This window comes from Suricata suricatta, chromosome 2 (assembly GCF_006229205.1).
Source record: "Suricata suricatta isolate VVHF042 chromosome 2, meerkat_22Aug2017_6uvM2_HiC, whole genome shotgun sequence".
NCBI lineage: Eukaryota > Metazoa > Chordata > Mammalia > Carnivora > Herpestidae > Suricata > Suricata suricatta.
Window position 1 is genome coordinate 54033092 of NC_043701.1, and position 13100 is coordinate 54046191.

At 36.4% G+C, this 13100-nt stretch overlaps 1 protein-coding gene across 1 annotated transcript in view; it reads left to right on the forward strand.

The window, feature by feature from the left end:
• Nucleotides 1–13100, forward strand: part of LANCL2 (LanC like 2) — a 53581-nt gene that overhangs the window by 18730 nt on the left and 21751 nt on the right. The window contains exon 2 of the mRNA XM_029926384.1: nucleotides 4506–4623. Within this exon, the coding sequence (XP_029782244.1) occupies nucleotides 4506–4623 (118 nt within the window). The remainder of the gene's footprint in view (nucleotides 1–4505; nucleotides 4624–13100) is intronic.

The following is a 13100-nucleotide window of genomic DNA, read 5'->3' on the forward strand; positions in this document are numbered from 1 at the left end:
GAGAGAGAACACACGTGTGTGAGGGAGGGGCAGAGAGAGAACACACGTGTGTGAGGGAGGGGCAGAGAGAGAGAGAATCCCAAACAGGGCTGCACTCTCAGCACAGAGACCAGTGCAGGGCTTGAACCCACCAACTGTAAGATCACGACCTGAGCCAAAATCAAGAGTCGGACACTTAACTGACTGAACCACACAGGTGCCCCTCATTTTTGTTTTTATTTATTTGAGTCTTCCTTTTTTCTCAGACTAGCTAAAGGTTTGTCAGTTTTTTTCTTCTTTCTGAAATATCAGGTCTTAGTTTTGTTAATTTTTTTCTATTTTTTCTTTGATCTCTATTGAGATTGTTTGAGAGACAATCTATTGGGGTTTTTTTGTTTTTTCTTAATTTTTTTTAATGTTTTATTTATTTTTGATACAGAGAGAGACAGAGCATGAGAGGGGGAGGGGCAGAGAGAGAAGGAGACACAGAACAGGAAGCAGGCTCCAGGCTCTGAGCCAGCTGTCAGCACAGAGCCTGACGCGGGGCTCGAACCCACGAACATGAGATCTGACCTGAGCCGAAGCCGGAGGCTTAACCGACTGAGCCACCCAGGCGCCCCGACAATCTATTGTTTAAGTCCAATGTTTACTTGTTGATTTTCTGTTGGGATGATCTAGTCATTCTTAAAAAGTATATATTAAAGTCTACTTTTATTATTGTATTGTTTATTTTTCCCTGAAGATCTGATTGTATTTGATTAATGTATTAGGTCCTGTGATGTTGAGTGTGTATATATTTTCAGTTGTTATGTGTCCTTGAAGAACTGGTCCCTTTATCTTTATATGATGATCTTTGTTTTGTGTAACTGTTTTTTACTTAGTCTATCCTTTTGTTATTTTTTTTCCTGATACAGCCACCCTTGTCTTCTTTTGTTTTCCACTTGCATGGAATACCTTTTCCCATCCCTTCACTTTGAGCCTAAGTGTGTTCTTAATGCTGAAATGAGTCTCTTGCAGGTTGGGTTTTGTTTTTTTATCCATCAAGGTACTCTGCCTTTTGGTTAGAAAATTTAATCCACTTACATTTATAGTAATTATCGGCACCTAAGGACTTACCAGCTCCATTTGTTTAGTAGCTTTCTGGAGGTTTTGTAGTTGCCTTTTTCCTTTTTGACTCTCTTGCTGCATTCCTTTGTCAGCTGGTGATTTGTCACTGTTGTATGCTGATTCTTTTGTCTTTAACTTTTGTGAATCCGCTGTAATTTTTTTTGTCTTGTAGCTACTATGAGACTTACATGAAACATCTTAAAGATCTAATAGTCTCTTTTACAATGGCAACAGCTTAACCTCAATCTCATATGAAATCTTTACCCTTTTACTCTCTTCCTTTTATGCTTTTTAGTTATAATTTGTCTCTTTTTATATTGTGTATTCATTAACAAATTGTAATAGTAGTACTCTTCCTCTAACCTTATAGTAAAGTGAATAACACACCATATATTATAGTATTAGAGTTTTCTGAATTTGTATGTCTGCCTTTATCAGTGTGTTTTATATTTTCATGTGTTTTTTTATTTTTTGTTTTTAAATATTTATTTATTTTTGAGAGAGAGCAAGTGGGGGAGGGGCAGAGAGAGAGGGAGACAGAGAATCCAAAGCAGGCTCCGCAAGGTCAGTGCAGAGCCTAACATGGGGCCCAGACTCCCACATCGGGAGATCATGACCTGAGCCAAAATCAAGAATTGGACACTTACCCAACTGAGCCACCCAGGTACCCCCATTTTTTTTATATGGTTTTATGTTACTAGTTGGCTTCCCTTCATTTCAGCTTGAAGAACTCCTTTCAGCACTTCTTGTTAGGCAAGTCTAGTGGTGATGAATTCCTTTTGTTTGTTTGGGAAAGTATTTTCCTTCATTCTTGAAATCATACATTTTCATGTCTTTGCGTTTGGGTTATTGGAGAATGATTGTGATCTTTTGGGTATGTCATGTTTCCTTGATTGTTCATGAACCTGGTTGAGTCCAGAACACATCAGTGGGAACTGTATCCCTTTTATGCCCTCTAAGAATCTTATATACTACAGCTGTTATTGCTTCTTCTCCCCATTCATGGAGCCCTCTAAGTAATGCTCTGTATGCCATGAGAGAAAAATTAGTCTCTCCAGCAGAGTCCTTCACACATTTGAAAACTGGGCATTCATTCAAGAGCTCTCCCCTTCCCTGTGGGAGAAAACACAGGCCATCTACTTAGCCCTGTGCTGTACTGTCTTAGGGAAGGGGTGATGGCGATAAAGACAAGGTCTTACCCAGTCTAATGCATACAAACTCTTTTTTTTCTTTTTGCCTCTAATGGACTTTGGAACTTGTCCTCCGTAAATCAGAACCTCACCAAAGGATTTGTGATCTGAAAATGACTGTTCAACTCACTGTTCTGCTTGCACTCCCAGATCACAGCCGAGAGGGGCAAGAACCAATTCACGGTCTCACATAGGTTCTACAGCCAGTACTGGTATCTGATAGACTGGTGAGCTGAACCTGCCATGGGTCTCATGGTGCAGGGTGCTGGGTTCCACAGCTCACACAGAAGCACTTCTGTTTGTGGATGGATTTTTATTGTTGCAGGAGAAAAACGAGGTGTGCCTAATGCTGCAGTGATGCTGACCTCACCCTGGTTTAGATTTTTACTATTTATCAATTAATTTTTTCCTGAATGTACACAAGAGGTTTCTGGACCAGAGATTTATTATTTATCAGACAGACTGTAGCCAGTGAGTGGTTCCATGTGTCTCAGGGCTTCCTGTGGGACCACAATAACACCAGGTCAGATGTCCTCCATACATAGACTTTATGTATTGTAGGCAAATACTGAAAAGAATACATTTTTGGGGCACCTGGGTGGCTCAGTGGGTTAAGCAGTCCACTTCGGCTCAAATCATGATCTCAAGCTCCGTGAGTTCAAACCTAACATCAGGCTCTGTGCTGACAGCTCAGAGCCTGGAGCCTGCTTCAGATTCTGTGTCTCCCTCTCTCTGCTCCTCCCCTGCTTATGTTCTATCTCTCTCTGTCTCTCAAAACTGAATAAACGTTAAAAAATTTTTTAAATCATTTTTCTCTGCTTTTTATAAATGGAAAAGAGGAAACATTCTTCCCTTCTTCTGAGAGAGTTTCATTGCAAATATCACAGTCTTTGGCATGTAAATAAATCTCTTTATGAAAAGATAAGCCCGTTTGTCTGCAGTCTTACTACTCAGAAATACATACATCCCCTGGAAATGTAAACACATACCTCCGGGATTAAGTAAATGAATTCAATTGTAACTTAATTCCTGAGGTTTACTTTTAGTCCAGAACCTCAAATGTTAGTAAAATTTCCCCTGAAAGCCTTAACGGTGCAATAACACAAAAACATTTTCTCTATATAGTCCCATAGAGGGACATTTCATTAGGATAACAAGTCACTCTGTCAGGAGGACATGTATGTAGTCATAAATTTGTCTATCTCTAGTAACAGAATGACAAAATAAATGAAAGCAATAAATATATAAATAAAGGAATATATAGAAAAACCCATGACCATAATCAAGGATCTTAATATACCTCAGCAATTTGTGTAGCAGCTAGATTTTTCAATAATCATCAGAGACATAAAAATCTGAGCACTATCAACTAACTACTTATTTAAGAATATTGCTGTTTCTTTTGAGAAAGACTACCAGCAGTGAATAAGATACTTGTTTCTATAGCTCTTAGCAGCCTTGGGACTTAATATTTTTTATTTATTTATTTTTTTTTTTACTGTGTGTTAATCTGATAAGGCAAACCATGGTACTTGTATTTATTTTTATTAATTTTTAAATGATTGAATGTTTTTTATTTTTTTCTTTTTAAAAAGTACCTCAATAATTTTAGGTCTCTTTCTCTATTATTGTAGCCTTTTTTATTATAATGTTTTTTATTACAGTTATTTCACACCTAGTCATTAATTTTTAAATCATGTTTTTCTAACATTCTTTAACTTATAGAAGTTAATGTGTTTGTTAAGTCTAATATATCTTTTTTTTGGTTTTTTTTAGAAAGAGAGCATGAGCAAGGGGCAGAGAGAGAGAGAGAGAGAGAGAAAATCTTAAACAGGCTCCATGTTCAGTATAGACTGGATGCAATACTTGATCCAATGACCCTGGGATCCCGATCTGAGCCAAAATCAAGAGTTGAATCCTCAACCGACACTCAGCCCCCTGGGGGCCCCAAATCCATGTTTTTTAAGAAATAGTTTTTTCTTTGGTTTCTACAACTTATTTCTTACTAATGTAATCTTACCAATGATTTATAGTCCATATTGGGCATTATCTCATTTAACAACTTACTTTATAAAATCAAAGTAGGACCCTATAACAATGAAACATTGAAATGGGCCAAGTAATATGATGACTGTCTCATGTTCTGACAACTTAGACTATTAAAGTATTTATTACAATCTTACCCCATTCTTATGCAATTTAAATTTATGTCTTCTTTTTGGTTCTCAGATCATTCATAGTTTCACAAGGCGAATCCAGACCAAAATCAAAGACCTTCTGCAGCAGATGGAAGAAGGTCTCAAGACAGCTGACCCGCATGATTGCTCTGCCTACACTGGCTGGACAGGTGAGAATATGGGGCGTAATTAATTGATGTTCTCTTTTGGGATTACAATTTTAACACTTGAGTTTAAAATTTTTCTTCTTTGAAAGTGGTAAAGTTTTATACCCTTTAAATGAAATCTTGAACTTCTTCAGTGATGAGATGCTTTGGAATTTTATTTCTAAGGAAATCTTCTCTGCCTATAGTTTGAACACTGATATGTAGTATGTCATATTTTTATAGCATTGTTTATTTGTAGTATGTCATATTTTTATAGCATTGTTTAATATACAGCTAGCTATGAAAATGTATAATAAGAGAAAACTTGCCTTAGGTTCAGTTTTTTATTTGCCTTTATTACTTTGATCTTTGTGACAAGTTGTAGTATGTGATTTCTCCATTGTACATAAACTATTGCTTGTACTCATTTGGCTCATGTGGACACATAAAGATTTTGATTTTGAATTTAGTGATAATAATGGAATGAGTAACCAATAATACACTTTATATCCAAAAACTTAATTTCAAAATTAGCTCGCCTTAACTAATCTTTGTATTCTTATTATTTTACCATGTAGCCAGAACATTATAGTAACTAGGGGTATAAGGAAGTAAAAGACCTTCTTCTGAGGGATTAGACTATAATATGATTATTGACAATAATAATTTTCATATTGATTCATAGCCTTTGCCAAATTTTTATAGTTTAGTCAACGAACAGCATAGACGTAAGCGTCCACGTCAGAATTACTGAGAACCAGTGCCTGCTTTTGCAACACACAACCAGACAATGCCCTAGTCTTTTTTATTTGGGTTCATTTTTATACTTATTTCTGTGATGCTTTATTTATATTTGCCTATTATGAATACAACGTTTACATAATGACATTACAATTAAACTTTTCAACCTTTTAAACCCAGAAAGACATGGAGCTAGTTCAACTTACACCACCAAAGAAATTTATCTTAATGTAAATTTACATAATCTTGGCTAACTTGAAGTAAATTCAAAGAAGAAGGATGTTTGAAAGGAAAAATAACATAGTTATTATTAGTACAGATTTCCCCTAAAACATTTTTCTTTTTTTGTTTCAAATTTTTATTTAAATTTTACTTAGTTAACATACAGTATAATAATGGTTCCAGAAGTAGAATTTAGTGATTCATCACTTACATACAATATCCAGTGCTCATCACAAGTGCCCTCTTTAATGGCCATCACCCGTGTACCCTACAACCCATCAACCCTTTTCTCTATAGTTAAGAGTCTCTTATGGTTTGGTTTAGTGTCTCTTTTTTTTCCCCTTTCTCCTATGTTCATCTGTATTTCTGCTTAAATTCCACATATGAGTGAAATCGTGTGGTATTTAATCATTCTCAGACTGACTGACTTTGCTTAGCATAGTACATTCTGGCTCCCTCCATGTCATTGCAAATGGCAAGATTTCATTCTTTTTAGGCTAATGTTCTATTGTGTGTGTATACCACATCTTTTTTGTTTGAAACAGACATTTTGAAGTAGTTTTTATTGTTGTTGAGTTCAAATTTTTATTTAAATCCTAGTTGGTTAACATATAGTATAATAATAATGGTTTCGGGAGTAGAATTCAGTGGTTCATCACTTACATGCAACACCCAGTGCTCCTCGCGGCCTGAGATGTCCTCCTTAATGCCCATCCCCCGTCTAACCCCTCTCCCCACCCACCTCCCTCCGGCAACCCTCAGTTTGTTCTCTGTAGTTTAGAGTCCCTTATGGTTTGTCTCCCTCTTGTATTTTCCTTTCCCCTATGTTCATCTCTTTTGTTTCTTAAATTCCACATATGAGTAATAAGTCTTTTACTTAAAATATTTCTTCTTGTTGAAATAGGAGTTTTAGGTCCATGATTATTAGATCCTAAATTAACTATGCATCAGACATGTTCAGAGGGCTTTATAATAAACAAAATAAAATGAGCCTTCATCCCAGAATGAAAAAATGAGGATCTCAGGTGGAAGAATCCAAGAATCAATATTTCTTAAAAATCCGCATTTATTGTCATCTTTTGGAATCACTGTAGAGCTGTGATGGAGGTATTTGGTGTGAATGATTAAAAGTAGTATTTAGGACTTTGAGATTCAGGTAGCACCTTTGAATCTATTTATACCCATGCCTTTCCTATCTTGTCTCTTAAAGCTGTACAATTCAAGAAGAACGAATGAAGTAACCACAGTTTAATTGTGTGATAGAGAATATGCCAAATTATAATGGATGAAAAGTAAATTGAATCCAAAATGACTGGAAAACCACAATGGTGTCCAGGTGAAGAAAGCTAACAGACCCATGGGTGGCAAAATGTATTCTGCAATTCCCCCTCCCCCAAATCAAGAAATAATTATTCTCAGAAGGACAAGACACCCAGAGAGCACCCAGGTGCTCCGAGGTTACAGGATTTTTTAAAAAACCACTCCAAAAACGGGGGATAGTTGTATCAGGCAGGGACTGCACCCCTGGTGACAGTGCTAATTGTGTAGGTAAGGAAGGAAACATCAGTGATAGGAGCCCTTGTGAAACCAGAATGGGTATGAGAATCAAAGAAAATCTGGTCACCCTAAGTCACCACATACAAATAAACTTTGTCTCTTTGGGGCGCCTGGGTGGCTCAGTCGGTTGAGCATCCGACTTCGGCTCAGGTCATGACCTCACAGTTCATGGGTTCGAGCCCCGTGTCAGGCTCTGTGCAGACAGCTAGCTCAGAGCCTGGAGCCTTCTTCTGATTCTGTGTCTCCCTCTCTCTCTGCCCCTCCCCTGCTCATAATCTATCTCTCTCTCTCTCTCAAAAATAAATAAATGTTAAAAAAAAATTTTTTTAATTTACAAATAAACTTTGTCTCTTAGTAAGAAGAGGATGCCATTGAGATTTAAAAAGTTGGGAAAGATATCCTAACCCTTTCCCTCTTTTAAAGAATCTTTCTTTTAATAATAGTTAATTCAGAAAAATTCATCTAACTCAAACTTAAGAAAAAATTCAATTGTATACATAATATTAGAAAAGAGGAATATTACATGTTGTCAATAGAAGAAAAAACATCAGTGGGGCGGCTGGGTGGCTCATGCTGTGTCCCTCGGTAATAAATAAAAATGTTAAAAAAATGTCGGGAAGATACCATTATAATCTGGAGAAAAGTTGCAGCATTTTCAACATTGATTGTGAAACTTATGTAAGCAATTGGGTCAGAAAGCAGAAATAACAGAACTCAGAAAAGAGATGGCAAGACAAAGTAATGTGAAATAAGAATTTTGAAAGAACAAAGAAAAAGAAATTGAAGGAACAAAAAAAATCACTTCAGAAATGGAGACCAACTGACAAGGGTCTGAATAATGACAACACAGAAACAGAAACCACAGAAATTCCATAGAAAGGAAAAAAACATAAAATGAAGCAAGAATTCTAGTTTCTGGTCTGGGAAGTAATGACTTTAGAAGTTGCCACTGCACCTGAACAAGTAAAAAGCTGGACAAGCTGAAAGAGTAATAATTCTCACAGCCATCAGTGAGGTGAGGTCAGAGAACAAACGGCTACACCAGAAATAGAAGAGATAGACAGTGAGATACAGAAAAGTCACCGTTGGCTGGAGCGCAGATCCACAAGAAGAAGCCTCCATGGGAAGCAGTGTGAAGAGAAGAGATTTAAACTTTAATTGATGAATTTCTAGAGGCTGAGTCTGAACAAATATGAGAGTACAAAAGCCTCTAGGTAGAACCAGTTAAGAGGAGGCTTCCACACTTTTTTGTGAGGTCAACTCCAGGAGTTCTGTCAGGTCCTCACAGTGGACACTGGAGAAAAATTCCTTTGTGCTTCTGGAAAGGGGAGGAAAAAGGAGCCATTTTTGAAATATTCCAGGGCAATCTGTTTTTCATAACAAGACCGGCCCTCAGGAGAAACGTTTTCACCAGAGCCTCACCCACTGGAGTTTTACTGAACCCAGACTTCCCAGGGGGAAGGGAAATAACCAATTCCAGCCCCCTTGGAACACTCCTGTCCGGCCCACAGGGAAGAAAACATTGAGAAGCTCTAGTAAACTTTATAGTCCAGGGGCATAGATTCACAACAAGTCGGAGACCTAACCATAGAACCATGGAAAGCTCCCACTGTCCTTTTCTTTACCACATTACTAAAGGACTAGGTACTGCAATTTCTTTTACCCAGTACATTGTATCTACAAAGCAACAAAAAATTACAAGGAATGGGGCACCTGGGTGGCTCAGTCAGTTAAGCATCAGAGTCTTGAATTTGGCTCAGGTCATGATCTCATGGTTCGTGAGTTCAAGCCAAACATCAGGTTCCGTGCTGACAGTATGGAACCTGCTTGGGATTCTCTCTCTCCCCCTCTCTCTGCTTCTTTCCCACTTGGGTACTGTCTCTCTCTCTATCAAAATAGAAGAATGAACTTAAATAAAAATTACAAGGAGTACTAAAAGGCAAAAAATATATAAATAAATAGAACTAAACTCTTTAAAGTGAGTAAATAAACATCAGACCCAAAATCAGATACAGCAGGAAGGTTGGAATTATCAAACCAGGACTTTTCAAATACTATGATTAATATGCTAAGAAATTTAGTGTAAAAAGTAAACATGCAAGAATAATAATATAAGTAGAGAGATGGAAATTCTTTTACTTTTAAATTCTTATTTAAATTCTGGTCACCAGAAGTCCTAACTAAGCAATAAGACAATAAAAGGAAATAAAAATATATACAGATTGGGAAAGAAGAAATAAAACTATCTCTGCAGATGACATGATCATTCTATGTAGAAAATCAGAAATAACAGGGGCGCCTGGGTGACTCGGTTGAGCATCCAACTCTTGATTTTGGCTCAGGTCATGATCCCAGGCCCAGGGTCCTGAGAGCGAGCCCCGCACAGGCTCTGTGCTGGGCATGGAGCCTGCTTGAGTTGCTACTTTGTCTCCCTCTCTCTCTTTCCCTCCCCTGCTTGCAATCTCTCACTCTCTCTAAAAAACAAAAATAAAGAAATAACAAAAAAATCAATCAATAAGCACTTATTGTAAGGTTGTAGGATATGAGGTTAATATACAAAAGTGAATTCACTGCACTATATAACAACAATGAATAAGTGGAATTTGAAATTAAAAACAATACCATATATATTAGCACCCCCAAATGAAATAGATATAAATTTAATGAAATATGTACAAAAGCTACATGAGGTAAATTGCAAAAGTCCTATGAATGATATAAAAGGAGAACTAAATAAATAGAAAGATATTCCATTTTCATGGATAGGAAGACTCAAGATTACCATTTTTTTCATCTTGATCTATATAGATTCAGTGCAATGCCAGTTAAAATTGGAGCAAGTTATCTTGTGGGTATTGACAAGATGATTCTAAGTTTATATGGAAAGGCAAAATATCCAGAATAGCCAACTCAGTATTGAAAGAACAAAGTTGGAGGACTGATATTACCCGAATACAACACTTACTGTGAAGCTACAATAATCAAAACAGTGTGGGACTGGTGCAAGAACAGACAAATAGGGGCACCTGGGTGGGTCAGTCGGTTAAGTGTCTGATTCTTGATTTTGGCCCAGATCATGATCTCAGGGTCATAAGATCAAGTTCCATGTCAGACGCCATGCTGAGCATGGAGCCTGCTTAGGATTCTCTCTCTCCTCCCTCTCTCTGCCCCTCCCCTGCTCTCTCTGTCAAAGTAAATAAACATTGAAAAATAAAAGGGCAGAAAGCTTATTTAAAGAAATAATGGCTAATGGTTTTCCAGGTCTGGGGAGAGAAATGGACATCATGAAGCCTGTAATTCCCCACATATATTCAAGCCAATGAGTACTTCTTCACTGAGACATCATGATAAAATGTTTAAAATCAAATAATAATAATTTTATAATTTTGAAAGCATCAAGACAAAAAACTCCTTACATCAAAGGAACACCCAACAACCTTTCAGTGGATTTCTCAGGAAAACCCTTATGGTCTAGGAGAGAGTATGTTGATATATTAAAAGTCCTTAAAGGAAAAAATGCCAAGCAAAAATACTGCCAGCAAAGCTGTCCTTCCAAAACTAAGGGGAGAGAATGATTTTCACAGACAAACAAAAGATGAGGGAGTTCATTACCACAAGACTTGCCTTACAAGAAATGCTGACATCAGTTCTTTTCTTTTTTTTTTAATGTTTATTTATTTTTAAGAGGGAGAGGGAGAGAGCATGAACAGGGGAGGAGCAGAGAGAAAGGGAGGCACAGAATCTGAAGTCGACTTCAGGCTCTGGGCTGTCAGCTCAGAGCCCAATGCAGGGCTCAAACCCATGAACCGTGAGATCATGACCTGAGCTGAAGTCGGACGCTTAACTGACTGAGCCACCCAGGTGCCCTGAAATCAGTTCTTTACACTGAAGTGAATGGATATAAACATAAAAATATAATATAAAAATATAATAATGTGATATGATTATATATAAATCACTTTACTTTAAAAGTTAAAGGTCAAAAATATTAAATATAACTATTGCTACAATATTTTTAAAAGGATATACAATATAAAATATGTAAATTATGACATTAGAAACAAAATGTTGAGGGGAGTAAAGTTTTTGTATGAAGTCAAAGTTAACTTATCAGATTAAAATAGAATTTTATAAGATGCTTTAATATAAACTACAAAGCAAAATCTTATAGTAGATATACAGGCAATATTTTACAAAAGAATCAGTATACCAGTACAGAAAATCATCAGAATTCAAGGGAAGACCATAACAGAGGAAAAAAGAAAATACAAAACAACCAGAATATGAATAAAATGGCATGTGTAAGCCCTTACATATCAGTTGGTGCTTTAAATAAATGGATTAAATTCTTAAATCAAAAGATATAGTGACTGAATGGATACAAAATAAGACCTAACTATATGCTGCTTACAAGAGACTCGTGTCAACTTAATAGACATAGGCCACAAGAAGTGAAGAGATGGAAAAAATAACATCTGATACAGATGAGAATTAGAATAGAGGAAGGATAGATATACTTATGTCAGAAAACATAGGCTTCAACTTTAAGAATTTTAACAAAAAACAAAGACATTTATTATATGATAAATATATGATGATAAAGGAGTCAGTTCATCAACAGGAAATAACAGTAGTATAAGTTAAGCATTAATCAAAACAATATGATACTGGCCTGAAAACAGACACATAGATGAATGGGATAGAATAGAAAACACAGAAATAAGCCTATGCATAAAGGGCTAATAATCCTTAACAAAGGCAACAGGAAAATCATCTCTTCAATAAATTGTATTGGGAAAACTGGAGAGACCACATGCAACAGAATGAAACTGGACCCATCTTTTACCACTCTCAAAAATTAACCCACAGTGGATTAAAGGCTTTAAATATAATGCCTGACAACTCCTAGAAAAATACATAGGGGAAAAGCTCCTTGTCATGGATTGTAACAATGGCTATTTGTAAATGACACCAAAAGTATAGGCAACAAAAGAAAAAATAAATGGGTTTCTACATCAAACTAAAAGGCTCCTGCACAGCAAGTGAAGCAATCAACAAAAAACTTAGCTCACAGATAGAAAATACTTGCAAACCACATTTATGCTACAGTGTCAGTATCCAGAATATTTAAGAAACTTATACAACTCAGTAGCAAAAATTATAATGGTGATAGATGATAACAATAATAATGATAATAATAATGATTCCATTGAAATGGGCCAAGGACCTGGGGACATACTTTCTCAAAGAAGGCTTACACAATGGGCTGACACATACACAAAAATGTATTCAGCATCACTAATTATCAAGAAATGCAAATCAAGACCATAATAAGATATCACCTCACACCTGTTAAAATGGCATTTATCAAAAATAGAACAGACAACAAATGTCGAGAATGTGGTGTAAGGGGAGCCCTAGTACACTGTTGGTGAGAATGTAAATCAGTGCAGCCATTATGAAAAATGCAGGATGGGGGTTCCTCAAAAAGTTACAAATAGAGCTACCAGATGATCCAGCAATTCCACTTCTGGATATTTTCCAAAGGAAAAACTTCACTCAAAAAGATGTATGTGCCCCTATCATCATTGCAGCATTATTCACAATAGCCAAGCTATGGAAACAACCTTAGTACATATTGATGGATGAATGGGTAAAGAAGTTGTGATGCCTTTATCTATCTATATCTATATCTACATCTACATCTGTACCTACACCTGCATGTAATGGCACATTATTAAGCCATGAGAGAGAATGAAATCCTGTTATTTGTGAAGACATGGATGGTCCTAGAGGACATTATATGAAGTGAAATAAGACAGAAAAAGGAAAAAATTCTATGATCTCACATATATGTAAATTCTAAAAAAAAAAATGAGCTCATAGAGACAGAGTTCAGTGGTGATTATCAGGGCTTGTGGGGTAGAGAAAATGGGAGGGGTTGTGTCAAAGAGTACAAACCTTCAGTTATAAGATGTATC